Source organism: Lytechinus variegatus, chromosome 15 (genome assembly GCF_018143015.1).
Source record: "Lytechinus variegatus isolate NC3 chromosome 15, Lvar_3.0, whole genome shotgun sequence".
In the NCBI taxonomy this organism is placed as follows: domain Eukaryota; kingdom Metazoa; phylum Echinodermata; class Echinoidea; order Temnopleuroida; family Toxopneustidae; genus Lytechinus; species Lytechinus variegatus.
Genome location: NC_054754.1, coordinates 11,645,347 through 11,669,181, shown reverse-complemented (window position 1 = coordinate 11,669,181; position 23,835 = coordinate 11,645,347). Strand labels below are relative to the sequence as shown.

Genomic DNA, 23,835 nt, shown 5'->3' with positions numbered 1-23,835 from the left:
AGTTCAGTTCAGGGAACTTGCCCCCAAAATGTAGTCTTGAATTAAGCAATAGTATGAAATAAGTCCTCTATCATACCATGTTACAGAATCCAATCCATAACCGTCGTGATGTGCAGGGGCGGATCCAGGATTTACCAAGGGGAGGGGCACATTTTCCCCGAGGAAAATTTGACAATAAAAAAGTCCTTGCTTTCAAAAGGGGTGCACACTTCTGTTATAACGGTATATTTACATTACAACATTTAATTGTACCTCTCAAGGGGGGGGGGGCACGAGCCGGCTGTGCACCCCCTCCCCCTTGGATCCGCCAATTGTGATGTGATCCAGTGCATGGTTGCCCGGACTTCGAACCACAAGGTACCGGGTTCAGATCCCTGCCGAATATGACATTTATCTTCGTTTGCCCCACTCGACCCAGGTGAATCAATGGCTACCTGAGAGGAATCATTCACTGAAAGGCTTGCGCTGTAAAAGGCTGCCGCGCCGACACTGGGTTAATAATATCCAAATTAGGTCCTACGTGTAAGTTTTAGTTGATGGATTATCAATAAGAGAATATATTGCTATGTTACTAAGCTTTTGCACAGCAAATATTTATTTGCCTCTTAACTTTAGATAACGCTTTTGTGTTCCTTGTAATGAGGTAATCTGGAAGTACGGTCACGTGTGTGTGTGAGCGCATGCTCGATCTACACGTTTGATACGAAAATGCATGAAAATGATTTCTAGGAAACATACATGTATATTTGTGAAGTACAGTACTTCTAAACTCTAGCCGCCGGCAACAGTTGTGACCAACTGATATGGTATGCCCAGTTGTGACCACTGTGATGGTCTGACCAGTTGGTTTCTAGTAACATTATTATTGATTAGCAATTTAAACGAATTCGTCTCGTTTGAATTATAGCATGGATTCCTTAACATGATGATCGGGTGTGTAGAATTTAAAGTAAGCGTTTTTTGTTGACTCCACCAAACTTTCATGTATTTCACAATTTTATCATTATTGTAAGGTCTCATCTCTTATGGGTAGAGAAAGAAGACAATTGGAATCTAGTTATGTGAAGGCGACCGCACACCTTACGACTGTTCGCGATCCGATTTTGTAACAAATTTTGCTCATTTTCTGAAGATGTGAATGGAACATATCATTTTATGTAAGGTTAAAATTAATTGAAAGAATAATATAACCATTTTGAAAGACTACAAGCCCTTATTTTGGAGTAAAGGCCAAATTCGTTTCAAATCGTAGCCAATCGTACGACTGCTATGACGTCATTACGAATAGATATTAAATTCGCTTTTATTCTAAGAAGGATGATAGTGTAGTCACAGATTTGAACATAGGTATTCATACGATGATTTAGAACATTACACAGTAAGATATTCCAAGTCTCAATATTAACATCAAATTCTAATACATTTTATTCTAAAATCGGGTCGCAGACCAGTCGTAAGGTGTGCGGTCGCCTTAATACTTTTATTTTGAATTCCTTGGCATTGATGAAACTCGCTTCAAACTACTTTATGGTCTGTGCCATATTCGTAGCTAATGGTACTTAAAAAAAATAGTACCGATGTAGTACACCTTTAGTTATATATTTCAATGATTCTTCGGTAATGGTTTGACATAAAGTTTGTTGTGTTGCATTTTCATCTTGATAAAATAGCATATTTGATAATAATTGCTAGATGATGTGGTCTTTTTTTAAAGAATGCTGCGGATAGCGCTCTCTTGAATCATTTTTTCTATACGTCAGTTTATCTTTGAGTGTGTGATTTTTTGCTTCATGATTTACGAAAATCTTTATTTGAAATTTTAAAATTATATTGATTTGTAACTAGATTGATTATTGAGATTTGACGTGGTTTTCGATTTTTATTTCAAGTTAGTTTCGTATATCGGGGTATCACTTGCTTCATAAAGCTAGGCTATTTATTTATCTTAAGGTACATGCATTTTCTAAAATGAAAAAAATGAACCTTTATGCTCTGTATCATTATAACTTCACTTTTCATATTTTATTTTACTCATGGTGCAAGTGATTTTATCATAATTTGTTTATTTTTTTTATTAATATTTCCTAAATAGAAATAATTCCTCTGTGGGGGCTAGGAGTGCATGTGCACGAGTCACCAGAGGTAGAAAATTAATCTATGTAGAAAAAACGAATATAAAATCAAATTCTAAATCTAATGAGGTTTACAGTTATTCGGGTTCTCAGATTCTTTCTCAGCTTTATTTAATTTAAGATGTATTTCAAATCTCTGATATTAAGAGAATGGTGAAAATGACAACTTTAATTTTTTTAATTGGTTATTTTAAAGATTGGAATAGTCTTCCTTTATTACGTGCATCTATTTATTTTTATTCGTTTTAATATTTGCTTCCATTCTGGTACCGGCTTAATGTAGATTTTCTTCAGATGTTTATTTAAATGCAGTCCGAATTTCAAGATGTTATGAAAAACAAATTCATGTATTCATTTATATCGCAAATTAAAAGAAAAGCCACCATAAATGGTAAATTTGGTGAAAATTACATGGATTTAATTTAACTGTGAAACGTCCTCAAGACATTGGACGGTGAGCTATTATACAATATTATATATATTTTCTGAGTTTCCTGTACTTGTTTTAAATTGGAAGAATTAATGTTCTGTTTACATCGTGAGTGTGTGTTACTTGCCAGTTGCTCAGAATGTATTCCACGTTCCATCCATTTCAATAAATATTTTGTGAAGTGAATAAATTACTCAAAAGTATTTCTTTTTCTCGCTGAATCCATGTGTGTAACTGTGCCTCCAAGTGTATGAAAGACGATATGACTGTTTTCATTGCGTTATAGTTTCATAGGCCTGTATTCCGAAGTCTGGCTTAAAGGGAAGCTCCGGGCTGAAAATAAACAGATAAAGAAAAAAATGAGACAAACAAAACTCTGAAAATTTGATCAAAATCGGACAAGGAATAACAAAGGCATTTTAAAGATTTGCATTATTCCGGTGAAACAGTTCTAGGCATGTCTTTATGAATATTCAATGAGAAAAACAATGATGGCATATCCCCACTTGTTATTTTGTATTTTATTATATAAAATTAGGTTTATTCAATTTTTCTTCTACCAAGAACTGAAAAAAAGTAATTGAAAACTGATTTAATGCATTAGATATAATTGCTGCAACTTATTTCATCATAAAGGAGACACATTGTTCACACATGTATGAACAAATGAAACAATTATGATTTCATGTAATAACATAAGAAAAAGGAAAGTGGGGATGTGACATCATCAGCCCATCTAATGAATATTCATGGTTCTACCCAGAATTTAGACACTTTTGAATAGAAAATTATTTATGCTGTTTAAGAAATTTATTCATAAAATCACAAAAATGCTTCTCTGTCATTTTTTCATCAATTTTAATTGTTTTTCCTAAATTTATGTCACCAATATATAATTCACTATTGTGTCAACTGGACTGAAATTAAAAATTGTGTTGAATTTCGTTGCAAGATGCCGGATGAGCTCCACATCATTGATGTGCTAGTTGAAATATCGAAGGGTATTTGAAACACAGTGGCCCGTATTCTGAAGTCGGGTTTAACTTAAACCTCGGTCTAAGTCGAGTCTAACTCCAGTCTAAATCTCACTTTAGACCGCGGGTTTAAGAATTCACTTTCTGAAGTCCGGTTTAACTTAAAACCTCGGTCTAAGTCGAGTCTAACTTGCGCAAAATTTAGACTCCGCCTAGGGGCAGTTTAAACCATGGTTTAACTTTCAAAATGGCTGATCTGCTAGCTGCCTTGCGACGGGGAGAGCAAATGCTCGAGATAAATCGTCGACAAGAGATCATGGAGATCGAGAGGCCGTTAGTTGAAAGGAAAAACCCTTTTCATCTTTATGAGAACAACGATTTTCTGCAGCGGTATCGCTTCACTAAGCAAAGTGCGTTACACATTATTGAAGAACTAACGCCAGCTTTGGAGAGACACACAAGTCGCACTAATGCGGTGCCAGTGCACCTTCAAGTTCTCACCGCAATGCGTTTTTACGCAGTCGGTAAGTCGATCAGCATTTACATTCTTTTGAACATTAGATCTAACATCGTTTATTTACATGCTTTTACCCAACTTGGAATTATTGTAGAAAAGTGGTAGGCCTATCAATCATGATCATCGCTCAAAATGACTCGCCCTGCAGTGTATAGCGCGCTCTCTGCTTGTGATCGATAATCAGCTGATCTGAACAGCTGATCATCGATGATAGCAAGTCAGCCACGAGGGTCGAGGGTTTGGGAACTTTTTTTAGGATCGAATGCCACGCAAATAGCTGTTCCTGTAGTTGTCATTGTAAGTTTAAGTGTTAGAATTCTAAGTGGTGATGATGATGATAACTAAATTGAGCTTTTTAGGTATGTCGCTGTCGTGAAGTTTTTGTCTGCATGCATGGCATTTATTTTTATTTAACCCAGTCCCAGGCCAGGGTTATCGTTGTCGTACCGTACGCACTGGTTCAATGCTCAGCCTCAGTGCACCGCCAGTGGCAGTATTACCATCCTGCTAACCAGCCGGGGGCCAGGCAGGGAGCTCCGGCCGGAGCCCAGGGGCCGATTGCACGAAAGGGTCTTTGCAAGGACCGTCTTTCGTGTCGCCCATCTTTTAATGATGCGCCACGTGATGTGTGAAACGCAATTCAAATAAATCATCTGCAAACATATATATTTCATTCGTATTTAAAATAAACAAAATATTTGTTTATAAAATGATGTGATTAAAAAAAAACTGATATATCATGAAATTGTATAAAATTTGATTTAAATAAAAGCAAGCTAACGAATCTTAGACTTTATCGTAAATTTCAGAAACACCCCGCTTATATATAGCGTATCATAAAAGATGGGCGACACGAAAGATGGTCCTTGGCTTAGAAAGACCATTTCGTGCAATCGGCCCCTGGTGCTCACCTAGACAGCTGGGAGCCGTCTGTTTCGAGGAGTTTTTTAACATTTTTTTATTTTTTTAATTTCTCCTCGTCGACAGACTGCTTGCTAGCGTGTCCCCGCCATTAGGGGAGGTACAACGCAAAATCCCCCCGGCGGGGCTCATCGATTTTTTTCATTAATGCATTATTATATATAAAAAGAAGCTTACCAAAATGCAGCTTGTTATTTCCTCTTGGCTTTGATTGGCATTTAAGTGGTGAAAACTCAATTGAAAAGGAACAAAAACAGTGACTTTCCTCGGCTGTCGTGTAGCTCCCAATTCACTCGTTCCTCCGAAGTCGATAATGTACACAAACATATGAGGTGGGATGAACTTCCGGGTCAACTGCTTATCGAAACCGTTGGCCAATCAGATCATCTCTTTTACGTCAGGCTTATGAATATTAATTTTCTTTTCCTTTTCAACGTTTGCTCGCCCGGGCACTGTATATGTGTGACGTAAAGGTCATAGGGCGGAGTCTAACTTTCGCCGGCCACTTTTTCATGAATGATTCATTACCAAGATGGCTGCCCACTCTCCAAGTCGCAAGTGTCAACTTTTAGAGACAATCCTCTGAATGCCAGTTTCAAAGTGGGAATTTAGGGTAAGAAACTGTCGTTACTTAAACATTATCACCTAAAAGTGCATATGAATGCACAGTTTGTGTAAAATATCACGGTATTGAGGAGAAAAACAAGAAATTAGCCGTGGCCATTGAGCCCTCGTACAGACGACGGTTTAACTTCGGTCTATGTATTTGGTGAGTGAAGCCAATGAAGTTCAGCTGAACAACTAACATAACAGAGACCGAAGCTTTTGGTCTAGTGCTCACCGTGCTTAAATACACAAACTCACTGGACTAAATTGTAGCCGATGTAGGTTATTTTGTGGTCACAATCCCTTTGGGCAAGACTTCCATATATGTCCCCTCCACTAAAATTGCAAAAAAAATTGGAGAAGGTTTATCAAGAATTATCTACAACATATATCCAAGAGATTTAAGAAGGAAAAGTTGGATATCGTGTATACCGAAATATGGCTTTATTCCTTCAAAAATTTGAGTGTGTGTTATTCCCAATGGCATCGGTTTATTTAGTCAGAAAAATAAATACCCAATAGGCCAATTCTCTTGAAGAGTAGACTCGTAATATTGGTTGTTGTGGCGTGCGCCTGTAATCCAAGCTAAGTTGGAAGTTACAAATTGATGCAGAGCTTCGAACCCTGGTCACGTCTTTCGGATGGTGACGTTAACCCTATCTAGGCCGGGGTATTTTGGGATCGCGCCGAAAATTGGCACGTGGGTTGCCTGGTACATAATCTACAAGATTGTATAGTAATTTATTTCATGCGAATCGCTATTAAGTGATTATGCTAATTTATGCGTAATTAGTATGCAAAATCATACTTTTTCCTCTAACTCCCTAAATAAAGCTCCAAATGTACTTATTTTTGGTATAGAAACTCTTTGTGGTGTCCTTAGCAAGTGTACATGAAAAAAATTGTGATATCAAATCATTTTCTTATGTATTATATTGTTTTTTGCAATTTCTTATGTATTTCTTTGTTTTTTTGACCTTTTGTTTTTCATTGTTTTTTCAATGAAATTTGTTGGGGACTCTTCTGTGATCATAAAAAGCATAAAATGAATACATTTAGACTAGCAAAACTAAAAATAATCATACATTTATGAATTTTGGTTGAAAACACAATTTGCATTGACTTTGTACACGAAATCACGTTTTTGAGCCATTTTCGGTCTGACATGCACTTACTCAATGTTGCGTAATTTCGGAACCACGTACCCGAGTGACGCAAAATTGGTCTCAAAAGTTGCGCAAGACTTGAAAGTAAAAAGTCAGCGAGCGGCGCGTTCAAAAAATTTCGCACGGCGAAAATATTGCGCGATTCGTTGAGGGGGGGGCCTCCGAGGCCCCCCCGGCCTAGATAGGGTTAAAGGTCGGTCCCAGATGTAAATAAATCTGATTGATACACGTCTGACAAAACTCAAATACACGATAAACGTTATGAAACCCATGGCTTTCAACTATTCCTGCTAGCTCAGTGAGTAAGGCGACAGACTGGAGATGCTTCGATCTGCAGCGAGAGGTTCGAGTCCAAGTTCCCACTGGAAGTAAGAAGAAAAAAGAGAAAAAAAGAAGGGGGTTTTGGAGAAGTATTTTTGAAAATTAGTGGAGGGGACATATGGAAGTCTTTCCTATTAAACTTGGAAAGAAAATTTTGAAAACAGAAATTATGCAGTTACCACAATGATATGGATGAAGGTCTATCGTGTGGCCATGGTGGCAGCATCCTGACATCGAGGCACAGACTGGAACCTCAAAAAACCCTGAAAAATTGTCACAATGTACAGTGCATATAAAAAAAAAGTTTACACTTTGAAAAAGCCCTGGGAATTAAAAAATATACAACATGTGTGTAATTTTTTCACATAACTATGGGTTTGGGTCTCATCTATCCAATGAAAGTAAAAGTTTTGACAGAATATTACACTTGAGTGAGCACTGTCCATTTTTGTAAAGCTCGCAGAAATCTGTTTGCGCAGAAATGCTTGTTTTCACGCTGTGTCAAGGGGAAAGGGCGAAATCAAACTTAACCCTGCTTAAGATTTCTCATAAATTTCCCTATCACTTTTAGAACAATTGAAATAAAACGGATACATTCAAGCATTTTGTAACAATTTTGCCGCCCAAATTTGAAATTTTAACACTTAGTAAGCACAACCTTTACCCTTTTTGTGCCGGCTGGGTCTGAGGACATAACTGAATCTGAACAAAAGTTTATATCAGACATCAAGCATTTTTCACTAAGTTTTTAACATTTAAAGTGGGTTTACATTTTATTTTTCATTTAATGCTTGTTCCTCCACACTTTTTCCAAGCTTGACAATGATTAACAAAATGAAAATCAAGCCTCAGCCATTTCATGTAAATCACAGCTCAGTGTAAAGCAAATATCGTCATGATGGCCTCAGTGTGTGGGGGAGTGGGGTTGGGCGCAATGCACTCTTCGAAGTGTTTTTGGCAAGGAAAAAAGTTTGAAAAGGTAAAAAATATCTTCAAATCAATTATACTAGCTAAATTCCACATGTTCTTCATGATTAAGGTCTACTTTTATTCGCATAACTATTTCAAAGTTCTGCGCAAATCATTTTCACTAACTTTTCAAAAGTAAGTGGTGCCCACTCAAGCGGAAATATTTTTTGACAGTTATATCGTTTGATTAAATGGATCGGTAGTAATGCTAAAATGTGGAAAAGTCGTCAGGATATTACAAATATAATTTTACAGGATTTGTAAGTGTAACCTTTTTTTTGATACACACTGTATAGTCACCAGACACTATATTATGATTCCGGATGCGCATATTACTGCGTTCGCAAACAATTTCATTCCGTAAGACTTCCGCAAATCAATTTCAAAGAGCAATACATAGAACAATATTGCAAAAACAAGGCGAAAAAATTCCAAGTTAACCTTATTTATCTCTAAAATCACAGAGAACAATTGCTATATTTTCTAACAGAAATATGGGCCTGATTTGCTGAATTTCAATCTTGTCCGCTCCTTCGATCAAATGATGAGGTGTAATGTATTGTGGGTGGTCGTCGACGGCTAGTTCTCAAGGTCCCCGTGCGCAAGGTTTGCCGTGATTAGAGCTGTCGACGATCGGATGCGCATCGATATAACTTGATGAGCGTAACGATATGAACTAGCATAATATTGGAAAGCGCCATGGACATTCAACCCCGCGTTCAGGTAACAAGAAAAAATACAAGATATCAAACACAAATTTATTACCAACATCTGCTCAGATTCGATGTAAAAAGAGCAAACAAAAATCAGAATTTACTCATGATGTGATATGAGAAGAAAAAATCACACAAATTTGTTCTTTCATCATTATAATCAAGGATATCTTTACCCCTGTGGCGCGCTTCCTGAATCATGATGTAATTTGTAGTCGGAGGTCACACGATTTTAAGGTCAAAGGTAATTTTCAGGTCAACCTTACCTAACTCCGCAACCGTAAGGTGCTTTTCAACCAAACTTTGATGGTAGATTGACTTGGGGGACCTGCATGTTACATGTATGCTGCAGTCGGAGGTCGCATGATAAGTTCAAAGGTCATTTTCAGGTCAACATTAAAATTTACGTGCATGGCTCTTAAGACAAGTGTTATTCCATCCCAGTCATATTACAATGAAGTTTCGATACAGTTCTGTTGCATGCCCTCGCGAATCACGATATTTCTCGTTAGTTTCATAAGTGGGCGAGAAACAAAATCGCCTTTGCCTTGTTATTGAAGTTTAGGTGTGTTTTCAAGGTAATTACCAACAATACATATTACATGTATTTCTGAAGATATGTCCTTTTAATACTAATAACAGACCATCATCACAGAAGATATCACTGTCTTTTTGGCTCTTCATCTTTGAGTTAATATGACGATTTAAAAAGTGTTGAAAAGCATGTATGTGTCATCAGATAACATTAAGAAGAGCAAATGGATATACTGCACCGAGGTTCGCAGGACCGAGTGTGGTATACATGTATCCATTTGGCGAGTCGAGCACAGATTTCATTATTTAGGTCCTCTATGCACAATAATGCATGCATTGATTGTTTTATACAACCCCCCATGTTACTGAGTTGCCCAAAATGCTATAAATTGTAGATAATTCTAGATAATTCAGACCTCAGCGTCGCACTATCAGACCTGCACTCTGACGTGAGAGTGCAGGATAGTACTTTTGGTATGATGTCAGAGTGCAGGATAGTGCGTTTGGCAGCAATAGTGCAATTCGCTGAATATCATGTGATCCGATTTGGACCAATCAGATTACAGAACATCCTTCGGAGTTGTATAATATACTCTGCACGTTCAGACAAAAAAGTTCTTCCAATTTACTTAAAAATGAAGACTAACCAATCAAACTTTGTTGCAGTAGTCAATCAAACGTAGGCAATTTTATTAAAAATCATTTCTTAAAAGTGCGCATTGGTTGCTATGGGAGGCTGTAAAAATCTGAAAAATATTACAGATTTTTCCGTGAGACACTTGGTGCAACATTTGGTGGAAGACAGTTTAAAGAAAATCGAAGAGGGTCGGGTGACAAGCAGTGGTTGATCTGACGTGGATTGACCCACATGCAGGTTGACGTTAAAGTTTACATGCAAGACTCTCTTATGACACCTAATTCCGCAACCGTAAGTCACTTTTCAACCAAACTTGAACGGTAGATGGATTTGGGCGACCTGCATTGTATGCTGCTGTCGGAGGTCACATGATGAGGTCAAAGGTAATTTTCAAGGAGGGCGCCATCAAAGTTGGATTTCTTAATAAAAGATGCCAAGTTTAAGGTCATGGATTACCCCTCGTCCCATCAAGGAACAACACCAATTTAAACAAACTAGCATGTAATTTTTAATCATTATAAAGTTTCAAATATGAGTGATATTGTTTTCATATTTCGAAACAGGCACGTTCCAATTACTACATGGTGATGAGTGTGGCCTGTCTCAGAGTTCTTTGTCACGGATAATAGTTCAAGTGTCAACTGAAATTGCTCGATGGCGAAGAAGGTATTGAATTGCACTTTTCCCCTATCTTTTGATGGTCTAGTTAGATTTGTTAAATTACCTATTCAACACCAATTGCTGAGAAATGAATGATTTTTAAATTCAAATGTTATAGTACATGTAGTACCATTAAAGTAACATTGTATTTATTAAAAAAACACACATGGCAACCAAAAGGCTGAATTTCATAAATGTATGTAAAGTTTATGAATTGATTCAAATTTTATTTCACATTTACTTGTACATAAATTGTTAAAACACAATCCAATTATATGATGGAAAGAAATAAGTACAACTTAAGAGTATGTGTAAGTACAACTTGAAACCAAGAATTTGAAGATAATGGCAATAATAGATACATGAATTTTATAAAAAGAAAAAGAAAGAATATACTGCTATATACATCATAATGATAATCTGAAATGGTGACTGGTCTCAACCCTTCATGTGACCAAAGTCACAAAAGTGGCAAAATATTAAGGATTATTCTTTCTCACTCAAACACAGAGATTTCTCATTGTTAATTAATTCTTTCATTGATACTGATAATGGATGTCAACCTAATATATTCAGCCATCGATCTGAGGTATTTTGTATTTGCCCATTTGTCCAAAGATAAGAGTGAATGTTAAATAAATTTCAAATGTCAATGACCAAGCGAAATTTAATTTAATACATCATTTTTCCAGAAGATTTTGTGCTAATGTGGAAATTGTATTTAACCGAGTTCCTTTTTTTTAGTTGTAGATAATGTTATCATTACTCTTTGATAAATATTTTCATTTTTTCCCCTCAGGTACATACACTTCCCGAATACACCTGAACAGGTGGCACGTACTCAAGAAGAATTTTTCCAATACTGTGATTTTCCAGGTGTAGTTGGTGCTATTGACTGCACCCATGTGCCTATCAGATGCCCTGGTGGAGAAAATGCACAGAGATTTATCAACCGAAAAGGGAGGTTCTCTGTCAACGTCCAGGTACATTGCTTGCATTTGTACCCTTAGACAGCAAAATTGCAAGATTTGATATGAGGGGAGCAGCTCACACCTCTCTAATGGTCCCCAGTCCTGGTTTGGATTAATTTCATGAATGGAAGAATTTTTTTTTTTTACTATCTATAAAAGAGATGAATTACAAAAAAATGGAAATGTCTTCTATAAAATAGATGTTTCATTGTAAATGTGATTGACTTGTGAACTATAGAAATTTGCCAAGTAATCAATCATTAATCATTGAAACAGGAATACCCTTTCTTAATGTAAATCCAACCTGTGCCATTGTTTGTACTGCAAACACATTTCATTGTGTTTCAAAGACAAGAGGGAGTTCTAGCAAATGTAGGAAATCATTTGAAGCCTTTATTATAATTTGTTTCAAAAAGGTGCAATTATTGAAATGCATGTCAGGATGAATGCTTCACATGTCTAGCACTTTGTATAATATAATTATATGTTTATTAGGCAATCATGATCAAATCACAAAATTTACAAACAATTTGTCTGATTTGCAAAAGCTTTTCAAGAAATACAACATAAAAAGAGCTGAACAAGCAGCAGATATACAAACAAAATCAAATAATATCTGATAAAGTGATAATGTTTTTATCAAACCAAGATTTTTAAAAAGTAGTATGATTTAGATTTTGAACAAATCAACCTGTTAAACCATTGACATTGACAAGCACTTACATGTCAATCATAAAACTTATGGCCATAAAACTCTTCTGTAGCTTTTTCTCTTTAAAAATACCAAACACGAAGAGATTCGGCTAGTTGTATATTACCCAGTAAGTTAACATTTGATTCTGGAGCATAAGAATTCTACAAAAAACATGAGCATTAAGTTTGACTAAAATATGAAGTTCAATATGTTTCTAAGGGGCAACATAGTTTATATCTAAAATATTTTTCACCCACACCATCTTCTGTGCATTTGCAAATGCTACAGGATCAATCATTTTTAATCCAGATTCAGTATAATCATTACACATAATCTTTCTCTGAACTCTGTCTCTACCCCCATTCCAGATGAACTTAAAAAACAAATCATATTCAAATCTTCGAAAAAGAACACATGTCTAGCACTTTACATCTTTTCATTGGTATAAAGGGATGATCGGGGCTGAAAATATTGATATCTAAATAGAGTAAAATGCACAGAGCAAAGTGCTGAAAATTTCATCAAAATTGGATAACAAATAAATGAAGTTAATGGATTAAAAGTTTATCAATATTTTGTGAAAACAATTATTCGCACATCGTCGTGAATATTCATTGAGTGGGCTAATGATGTCACATCCCCACTTTCCTTTTTCTTATGAAATCATAAATATTTAATTGTTTAATATATGATGTGTCTCCATTATGATGAAATAAGTTAAGGCAATAAATAACTAATGCACTTAATCAGTTGTCAATCCAATTGTTTTAGTTCTTGGCAGAAAATGTTTGAATAAACCTAATTTCATATAACAAAATACAAAAGAACAAGTGGCAATATGACACCATCAGCCCACCTAATGAATATTCAAAAGACATGCATAGAACTGTTTCACCAAAATAATGAAAATCTTAAAAAAATCAATAACTTCGTTATTTGTTATCCGATTTTGATGAAATTTTCAGCATACTGTTTTGTGATTTTTATTGAGAATATAAATATCTCCAGCCTCGACCATCCCTTTAAGTACTTGGGTGTCATTTCTTTGATTTCCAGGTGTTTGCTTGTTAGTATTTCCTGTTTATTTTATTTTCATTCATTTAATTTTCTCTAATATTTTAGGCAGTATGCAATCACAATGGACTGCTAATCAACCTCGTTGCTAGGTGGCCAGGAGGAACTCATGATTCCAGAATATTTAGAGAATGCCAACTGAAAGAAAATCTTGAACGAGAAAGTCATGAAGAAAAATGGCTTCTTGGCGACAGTGGGTAAGTGTTGAATCGTTTGCATAATATTAGTACACATACTTTATTAGCATGTCATCATACAACAACAATTTATTTCGTTCCAGTTTCCACATATATGGCTATGGTTTGGCTCAGGAACCTCGAGAAGCATATTATTGATAAAGCTTTGGAATTGCACCTAATAATTCCTCACCAAAGATGTGTTGAGTTTGCAAAATTGCGAGGATTATAAATTTCCAAGAAGGTTGCAGCTAAACCAGTTAATTAATATAGTATTACACAAAACGGAAATGATGTTGTAACCTTATTGGTTTTAAATAGGTGGAGATGGTACAGGGTACAAGCTGCAGAAAAAGTGAACCATTTTTTGTAAAGTATTGTAACCATGTTAAAATAAAAAAGAGTAAATTACCTACACCAATTCAAAGTGCCTGATCAAAATAAAATATGTGTGTACTGTTGTCTTTTTTATTTAAAACCTCAAGTATGGAAGAACCATGTTTTGTAACTTCTATGATGAAATCACAGGAAAGATTAGCAATTGAACATTTTGTATTGCTAAAGGGTGTTCATTTCTAGTTATACCTTTATGTCATTTTTGGCTGTGATATCATGTATTAAAATAAAAGTTTTACTTAATGGCAATTTTCAATTTAACTTTTAGGTATGAAATGCATAGTTCAATATTTCTATAAAGATTTTGAAATCATTTGATTTTGTTTCAGATATCCTTGTCAGCCATATCTTATGACGCCGATTCAAAATCCAGCTGGAAGGGGAGAAATCAGATATAATAGAGCTCAAGTCAGAGGCCGCAATATAATTGAACGAACATTTGGAATGATGAAGAGAAGGTTTCCCTGCATGAATGAGCTTCGCTTGAAGCTCGATACAACCCTTATAACAATTGTAGCAGTAGGTGTTTTATGGAACTTGTCAATTTTGCGTAACGAACCGGAGATTGCAGGTCCAGATGGAATCCAAGTTCCAGGTGACCAACTTCCTCCTCCAGGCATGGCTAATGTGGCTGGTCACCTCAGAAGACAACGGATCATTCAAGATAATTTTGTCTAAGTACGCTTAGTCCACTTTATCAAATGATATTCAATTGAATGAAGAATACTTGTCTGAATGTGCTCTGCATAATGCTTAACATTACTCTCATAACAATAGTAGCAGTAGATGTGCTATGGAACTTGTCAATTTTGCGGAACATCCGTTAACATACTGTATATCCTTGTCAACCATACCTTATGTCACCAATCCAAATCCAGTGAGTATCGGGTAGATTAGGTACAACAGAGTTCACTCAAGATTGTAATTTCCTTGTCTGAATGTGCTCTGCACAAAGCTTGACATTACTCTCATAACAATAGTAGCAGTAGATGTGCTATGGAACTTGTCAATTTTGCGGAATATTCCGTTAACATACTATATATCCTTGTCAACCATAAGTTGTGACACCAGTCCAAAATCCAGTGAGTATAGGGTAGATTAGGTACAACAGAGTTCACTCAGATTGTAATATCATTGAGTGTGTTTTAGGTCGAAGAATTTGTTTCAAGGTAGCAATATTAACATCAAAATGAGAAAACATGGTCATGGCAGATGAACAATAAATGCTTTCCCATGACAAATATTTAATTAGTATCTTGCTGGTTTTGAATGAGATCTAGTTTCCTTTGCTGCACTTTCTTCTTCATTTGTAGTATCTCCATCTTGACCTTTTGCTGTTCCTCGAGGTAACCAAGTTTGATCCTCTGTTCGTCTTCAAGGAACTTCATTCTCTGACGATGTTCCTCTATTTTCAGACGATGTTCCTCTTCAGCATGTAATTTCAGGGTTTCTTCAAGGCTGGGTGATGAAGTTGTTGCTGCAGGAGTTGACACCCTTCTCTTTGTTTGTGAATTCCTATGAAATATGAAGCCAAACCATCAATTGTTATTGCATATTTCTAAATTTCTCTATGGGAAATGTTCATTTTATTGTTTGATGTTTGAACTGGAACAAGTTTTCAACTCTGACATAATGAATAAATCTTATTTTGAGTGTTATATGCCATCCTAAATTATGACTGCACTCTCCTCATATTTAAAAGATTAAAGTGTACTCAAGGCTGAAAATTAAGAGATCTGCTTTACCTTTACAGATTTGATGCATGAGGTAAATATTGCCGAATTGTTGGGGTTTTTTTGGCAGGAACATGTTTTTGTTGCAACGGAGACCTGTTCTTACACACAGGGTTGAAAATATTGAAATAGCTATGATGTCATGTAATAAAATATGGAAAGCGAAAGTAAGGACATGACATCAATTTACTACCTAATACATATTCACGAGTGAAAAACATGTAACTGTTTTCAACAAATAGTGCCAAACTTTCAAATTCAATACTTTTGTTTCTTTTGGTTTGATTTTCAGTGTTTGCCGTATTTTTTGTAATTCATATTTTATTGATCTTTTTTGACCAGAGGTAATTTGTTGATGTTAAATTAAGATTTTATCATGTTCAGCCCAGAGTATCCCTTTGAACTTTAAACGTGTAATCAAATAATTATAGCAAAAAGCTGTAAAGATATTTAGAAAGATGTTCTGTATTTAAAGGTAAATGCTAGTTTTGGTAACGATATCAAAATGAGTTCGTACAGAATCCAATGAAATGACCACCAAAGTGTCTGTTTGTATAAATAAAACGCATGTGCCAAAGGATTCTGGAAGAAATTGTGTAATTGCTGAGAAATCAGCAAATAAGCACGGGATTCGGGTAGGGCGTCGGGCCCGACGCCCTAAGCAATAATTATACATTGTCCCACGTGCGCTTATCCTGTGTTGGGGATCTTCGGTGTGAACATTTTTCAGCGTAGATTTCAAGATTTCACAAAGTTCAGTTAATTTAACTGTACCATATCTAGATCCTCGATGATATACTGACAATTAAGCCTTGTTTTACAGACTTTCTCATGAAATCAGTGTTTACTGCAACTACTGGAATTTCTCTTTAAATGAATCAATTGTAAAATGCATTCCGTGAGTTCTTCTATAAGTGCAATGTATGTTAGATTCAAATATTTTTCTAGTATCCTGATGTTTCTATATTCATATTTATCTATATTATAGTATCTATCAGAAATCTTTTCTTATAGGAATAGTAGAAAATGTAATTAGAAATTGGAAATGAAAATTACCGTTTTACAGGAGTGACATCAACAGAGGTACTGTGAAGGACATTATAGCTGGCAGAGGTGATAGAGGGTTGGATACTAGTAGCATCTGTGATTGTGGACAGTGTTGGCTGAACCAAGTCACTTCTGCAAGATTTAACATTGTGCTGTGTTAAGAGAGCTGAATGAATTCAAATACTCAAATAATGAAATATGACAATTTGTCATACTTAAGCTTCAAACATGTATAAAAATTTTTATAGCAAAAGGTTGTGAAGAAATCTAGAAAGATAATCTGTATTTAAAAAAATAAGTTGTTAAGTATAGTCTAAGTTATTCCATAGGTGCAATGAAAGCTGAATATACATGTGAAACATATTTTTTTTTCTATTTTGAGGTTGCTATTTTTATGTACATAATTCTACACATATATGTAATATTTATATATATGTCTACATCCTACCAAAGGGCAAAGTCTATCAGTGGGTTCATTCCGTCATAATACACATATAGACGTAAAGACAAAGGTAGAGGGCTTTAAGGCAAATTAGGAACAACGAAAGAAGACAAAAAATTTGCTTTAAAAATACCGTTTTTCAGGAGTGACCTCAACCGCGGTACTGCGAAGGGCATTAGAGCTGGCAGAGGTGATGGAGGAGTGAATGCTGGTAGCATCTGTGATTGTGGACAGTGTTGGCTGAACCAAGTCACTTCTGCAAGATTTAACATTGTGCTGTGTTAAGAGAGCTGAATGAATTCAAATACTCAAATAATGAAATATGACAATTTAATGTCATTATACTTAAGCTTGAAAAATGTATTCAAATCAAATGATTATAGCAAAAAGTTGTAATGAAATCTAGAAAGATGTTTTTTTTTTAAATAACAAATTGTAAAGTATAGTTAGTCTGAGTTATTCCATAGGTGCAATGAAAGCTGAATATACACGTATAACATATTTTTCTATTATGAGGTTGCTATATTTATATTTATACTTATATTTGTGTATTTATATTATGCAATATATATATATATATCATATGATATACATGAAATATTATCTTCCAAATTTTTTAAATTATTGATACCATAATTCGTATAAATCATTTGAAAAGAGAGAGTAGAATTTGAAATTGCAATTGAAAAATACCTTTTTCCAGGAGTGACCTCAATACAGCTACTGTGAAAGGCATGAGACCTGGCAGAGGTAATAGAGGGGTGGATACTGGTAGCATCTGTGATTGTGGACAGTGTTGGCTGAACCAAGTCACTTCTGCAAGATTTAACATTGTGCTGTGTTAAATGAATTCAAATACTCAAATAATGAAATATGACAATTTAATGTCATTATACTTAAGCTTGAAAAATGTATTCAAATCAAATGATTATAGCAAAAAGTTGAAATGAAATCTAGAAAGATGTTCTGTGTTTAAAAGAACAAATTGTAAAGTATCTTTAGTCTGTGAGTTATTCCATAGGTGCAATGAAAGCTTAATATACATGTATAACATATTTTTCTATTATGTGGTTGCTATATTTAAATCTATACTTATATTTGTGTATTTATATTATGCAATATATATATATATATATCATATGATATACATGAAATATCATCTTTCAAATTTTTTGAATTATTTATACCATAATTCGTATAAATCATTTAAAGAGAGAGAGTAGAATTAGAAATTGGAATTGAAAAATACCGTTTTCCAGGAGTGACTTCAATACTGCTACTGTGAAAGGCATGAGACCTGGCAGAGGTGATAGAGGGGTGGATACTGGTAGCATCTGTGATTGTGGACAGAGTTGGCTCACTTCTGCAAGAATCAAGATAGTACTGTGTTAAGAAAGTTAGATGAATTCAAAAACTCAAATAATACAACATGACAATTACGCATCATAATTATTTTAATATTAAACATGTAAGAACATGGGTAAAGAAATTTAAAATGACTGTGCTTTATTGAAAAAAACCAATTGTAAAGTTTATTATTTTGGTCCTTCTATTTATTGCAATGAATGTTAAAATATAAACATGATATTATCTTGATGTTGGTTTATTTGTATTTATGTAAATTTATGCTATTACATATGTTATATAGATATGCATATCATATATCGGAAAAGTTTTACTTAAAAATACAAGAAATATAGTTGTGAAATGGAAATTAAATTAGATATTGGAATCGAAAAATACCGTTTTTCAGGAGTGACCTCAATACAGGCACTGTGAAGGGCATGAGAGCTGGCAGAGGTGATAGAGGGGTGGATACTGGTAGCATCTGTGGTTGTGGACAGAGTTGGCTCACTTCTGCAAGATTTAACATTATGCTGTGTTAAGAGAGCTGAATGAATTTAAATACTCAAATAATAATACATGATAATTAAGCATTAGAAAATTTCAATCAAAATAACACAGGGCACATGAGAAGTTTTATGTGAGTGAGGGGGGGGGGTACATCAGTTCTGGATCTGCCTTGTAATAATGCATGATTTTAGGAGGGATTAGTTGCCATAGTTTATATCATGAACATCATTTGTTGTCATAAAGTGAGATGAAGGGTGATTTCTTTTTCTTCTCAATAAGAACGATCCCCCCCCCCCACTTCCCCAAAACATCCTTGTTTGTCATTATTTTCTTAAAACATCAAAGGTGGCGTTGATAATTGGACAGGATTACAAATTTTTCAATCGGGGGGGGGGGGGGGGGAGGGGCAGGTGGTTCTTATATGCCTTTCTCGATACTTTAAGCACAGAGGGGGGGGGTGCAAGTTAGACACCCTATACCAATTTTTCCTCTTGCTTTTTCTCTTTTTTTTTAATTTTATCTATTTTTTTTAGGGGGGGGGGCTAACTGATCTTCATGAGGCTGAGAGAGGGACACAGATTTAGCGCTGTCCATGGATACAAACGTCCTAGACGCAGCCCTAGGTGTGGAGGTAAAAAGTGCATGTCCAGATGAAAGGCCCTGTAGGCCAATTTTTTTAAAAAAAGTAGTAAATTGGTGCAAGCATATGGATTGAGCCCCCCCCCCCTTCCCTGATTCAATATTAATAAGCGCCCTAAAGGTCAAATATAAATTTGGCTCCCCCTGAACATGCGCCAAATTGGCGCCCCAAAAGGTCAAATTTGGCGCCTCCAGGTCAAATATGAAATAGGTGCCTCAAATCTGGCACCCCAGCTCTTGTATTCAATCATATGCACTTTTTTCCCCTCCCTCCTCTTTTTTTAATTTCCTCCTTTTTTCTCTTTCTCTTTTTTTCTGTTTCTTCTTTTCCCTTTCTTTTTTCTTTTATATTTCCCCCTCTCTTCCCTTCCTTTGTTTGGCACCCCCCCCCTTCGACTACCCGCTATACCATGCCCCAAAAGTCCTCCCCTATGTGCTTGATCTTGAACATTATTATATTTAGGCTTTCGTAATTCAATGAAATAGTCCGAAGCACAAGTAGGAAGCATTGGTGAAATAAATTGTTTCATTAATTTCAATAGGGCCTATTTATTTTTATTTAAATGAGGGGTGATTATGCCCCCACCCAGCTCCTGGTCGAGTAGCGCGCGCGCGGTGCGAAACGATCGACAATGCTGCTTAATATAAGTACGGCCGGCCGATCAATTCGCAAGCTACGATACGCGCATCGCATCAAAGCGAGCGAGCCCATATCATATCGACGCAACATTTTTTTCCCATATACGGTATACGTCGAATCGTGGAATTTTTTTATTTGTTTGTCTAGCGTTACAGATACCGGTCCCGGTCGAATCTTTAATGGGTCCAGTCATTGGACCAAAGACACGATTGACTTTAACATAATGATGAAGAAGGATTTTGCAGGTAAGCAGACAATTTTGAAAGATATTGTTAGCGCTGGCGTTGTATACAAATTACAAGCCGTATGTAACAGATCTAAATTAAGATCTAAACTCGTATAGGATCAGGAGCTGGGACGGAGTGCAGTGCTGAACAGGACTAAATCGTATAAGCGATCGTTTAGGATATCGATATAAAAAACCGTCTGCGCTGGCGATCTGCGCACTTTTCGTCTGTTGCTGGAGTGGAGAAGCTAAAATTAAAAATTATGCAATTCTTTGATCATTTCTCACGTTACTAGATCTATAGAACATTAAATCAGGTAATTACCGGTTAGAGCTCAAATTTACTGGGGTCTCCAAACCAGGCAAGATCCCCGCCAAGTACTCGAATGCAGACACTGCATCGTCGTTTTGACGAGCAATGCCTGCATCGTCATCATACTCGTTGAGGATCTGCGAGAATTCGTTCGGGACCATGTCCCGAACAAGGACGGAGAGGTCAGAGGGCTGATGAGGTGGCTCTCCTCCTCCCGTCATCCTCCTCTTTTTTGAGAAGTCTGCCCACTCAGCCTTCCCCGCGAGCTTTATTCTTTTCCATTGGTCTCTTATTTCCTTCAAGCTCCTTCTCTCACCATACCGTGCCCGAAATTCACCAAAGATTTCCTCCCATGCTCTGATTTTTGCCGAGTTGGCCTGGAAATCGTTTCTCTTCTTTTCTATTATATCTATCTTATCACCAACGAGGTGAACGAGCAGTGTTTTTTCAGAACTGTCCCAATTTCTTTTCCTAGCCTTTTTGTGACTTTGACTTTCCTCCATGGTTAGCTTGTATTCGGAAATATCTCGAGTATGTAGCACTAGCACTAGCAGCAGAAGATAATCACAATTCAACGGAGCCTGTATTTACTGCGCATGTGCAATAGAAGCAGACCAAATTTCTGCTTCAATTACACATGCGCAGTAATCTACTACCACTACGACCACCAACTTAAACCGGCGGTCTAACTTTAGACCGCCGGTGTAAGTTGGACAACACTTAAACCCGGGGTTTAACTAAAACGGAGTTTCAGAAACGCAAATCGCGCAAAACTGGAGTTAGACTGAACTCGCGGTCTAAGTATGGTTTAGTTAGACTCTAGTTTAACTTAGACCGAGGTTTAAGTTACACCTGACTTCAGAATACGGGCCAGTGTACACAATGCTCGAATCAATCAACTATTTGCATTAATAATTTGATTTTTTTTGTGGAATGAGTTAACATTTTTTTAAAGTTCAGTTTGCCACCGATTATCAAAACATTCACCTTTACGAAGTGCAAATTTTCAATTTCATAGCAGACCTCTACTCGAGTGTCCAGTTTACGTTTATCTTTTACACATGTTTCTTGTAAAACACACCCACTGGCGTACAGATGGGGATGGGGGGGGGGGAAGAAAAGAAATCGAAAAAGAGGATGAACCATGATATTTTTCTGAATATTCTGTCAAAATCTATCAAAAAACTTTATTCTTGTAGTGAAAATGTTGAATTTTTTTTGCTAGCTCGCAACTTTGATGCAAAAGTAAATCTTACTTTTACGCCACCCCCTCATTTCTTTGTTGATCATTACCCCACTGAACACATCTATTTCCTTTTTATGTAGAAAGAAAAGTGAGCGCAGCATACTCACTTATATAAAGGCCATTTCCATCCCAGGAAAAGGTTGATATGACGAGATACGGAGTTAAAAGAATTAACACTAAATATTTCATCAAAAATGGATATAAATTAAAGTTATGACATTTTCAAGTTTTGCCAATTTCACAAAACAGTAATTTTGTACTGGCGTAGCCAGAATTTTTCAATGCCTAGAACAATACTCGCGCAAAGCGCGAGTTCCAACATGAGAAATTATCATCCTGAGCATTTTTTTTATAATCATGATCAAGACCTGGCTAACTGATTGACTAAGAATGGACTTTTAATGGCGCATACATTCGTAATTCCGAAGCTTCGTAATTCCGAAGGTTCGGTTATTCCGAAGGTTCGTATTTCCGAAGGTTCGTAATTCCGAAGGTTCGTCAATCCGAAAACGAAATAAGGTTCGTAATTCCGAAGGTTCGTTAATCCGAAAACAAAATGAGGTTCGTAATTCCGAAGGTTCGTCAATCCGAAAACGAAATAAGGTTCGTTAATCCGAAAACGAAATAAGGTTCGTTAATCCGAAAACGAAATAAGGTTCGTTAATCCGAAAATTAAATAAGGTTCGTATTTCCGAAAATGAAAAATTATTCATTTTGGTAACAAAAACGGTGTTGTCATTACAAGATTACACGATATTATGCAATGACGATCGATGATACATGCATGTGTTGTGGCCAAAAGCATGTATTTCATTAAGAATAGGCGCCCTGATCAAGCATAGGCTAATTTCGATTTTATCTGAGCAATTGCTGCCTAAGCAAATGGTTTAAAGATGCAGGGGATCAAGTGTGTTGGTCGCGTGCGAGTAACCTCTAGATAATAGGATTTGTATTGGAGGGGATGTCATTTTTAATAACAGCTTCTGCTGGTAATAAAAATAATACTATAATAATGATCCTTGTGAGATGTTGAAAGCGCGAATCGCAAGCTCAAACTAGTAGACATTTCATGTAACAAGACGTGAACTTAAACATTCTGAACAGTTTTTTTAATCGTGAGAAAGATGTGTATCTTTCTAAAGAAATTATTAACTCGAGGGTGAGCTGTAATTTGTTTATATACTGACCTGTTTTAAGGACTGCATTTAGTGACTTAAGTGGCTTCCCTGGGTAAATAATATCTATATCATTATTATCATTCTAGGCCTACATGAAATTTCCAAAAGTTTGAGCACGTGATTCGATCGCAACATCTCACAAGGATGCCCTTTTAACAGTAATTGACCAAAAAGGCGAATTTTACATCTTCAGATTTGATTTCTTTCCCCCCAAACCGCTTGCTCGCTACGCTCGCAGAAATGAAACGTAAATATTTAATTTATCAATCAGTGATCACTTAAATTTTTTGCTCAATTCAATTACTACAAAACACACAACCTCTTTACACAGATAATAATCTCATGGTGAAAATATACGTTTGCACCAAATTGCCCCTATTGGCCCCTTTTTTGGCTTTGCCCCCCCCCCAAGGAAAATATATTCCGCCGCCACTGGTTGAAACACGCATCTTCTTCATGGCTAACTGCAAAAAGTTCTTTAAATGTCCCCTTTAGATCAGGTCAGAGCTTATATATTTAAAATTTCTGTTTGCGATCTTGCTCGCAGTTATTATCTAAAGTTAGTTACATAGGCATTTCGTTTTGAAGATCACAACATATTGTCCAAAATATTTTAAAAAATATAT

At 36.0% G+C, this 23,835-nt stretch overlaps 2 protein-coding genes across 2 annotated transcripts; one reads left to right on the top strand and one right to left on the bottom strand.

Annotated features, from left to right (window-relative positions):
• Positions 1-3,950: 3,950 nt before the first annotated feature.
• LOC121428776 (putative nuclease HARBI1) lies at positions 3,951-15,294 on the top strand. Its single transcript, XM_041625598.1, has 6 exons — positions 3,951-4,060; positions 10,484-10,586; positions 11,380-11,563; positions 13,368-13,516; positions 14,221-14,569; positions 15,205-15,294. Exons 1-5 carry the CDS (start codon positions 4,042-4,044, stop codon positions 14,567-14,569), a joined length of 804 nt encoding a protein of 267 aa, XP_041481532.1. The 5' UTR covers positions 3,951-4,041; the 3' UTR covers positions 15,205-15,294.
• LOC121429023 lies at positions 14,577-21,288 on the bottom strand. Its single transcript, XM_041625919.1, has 7 exons — positions 20,832-21,288; positions 18,857-19,004; positions 18,363-18,476; positions 17,807-17,929; positions 17,247-17,369; positions 16,681-16,803; positions 14,577-15,406 (listed from the first exon to the last, which is right to left on the bottom strand). Exons 1-7 carry the CDS (start codon positions 21,286-21,288, stop codon positions 15,136-15,138), a joined length of 1,359 nt encoding a protein of 452 aa, XP_041481853.1. The 3' UTR covers positions 14,577-15,135.
• Positions 21,289-23,835: the final 2,547 nt, after the last annotated feature.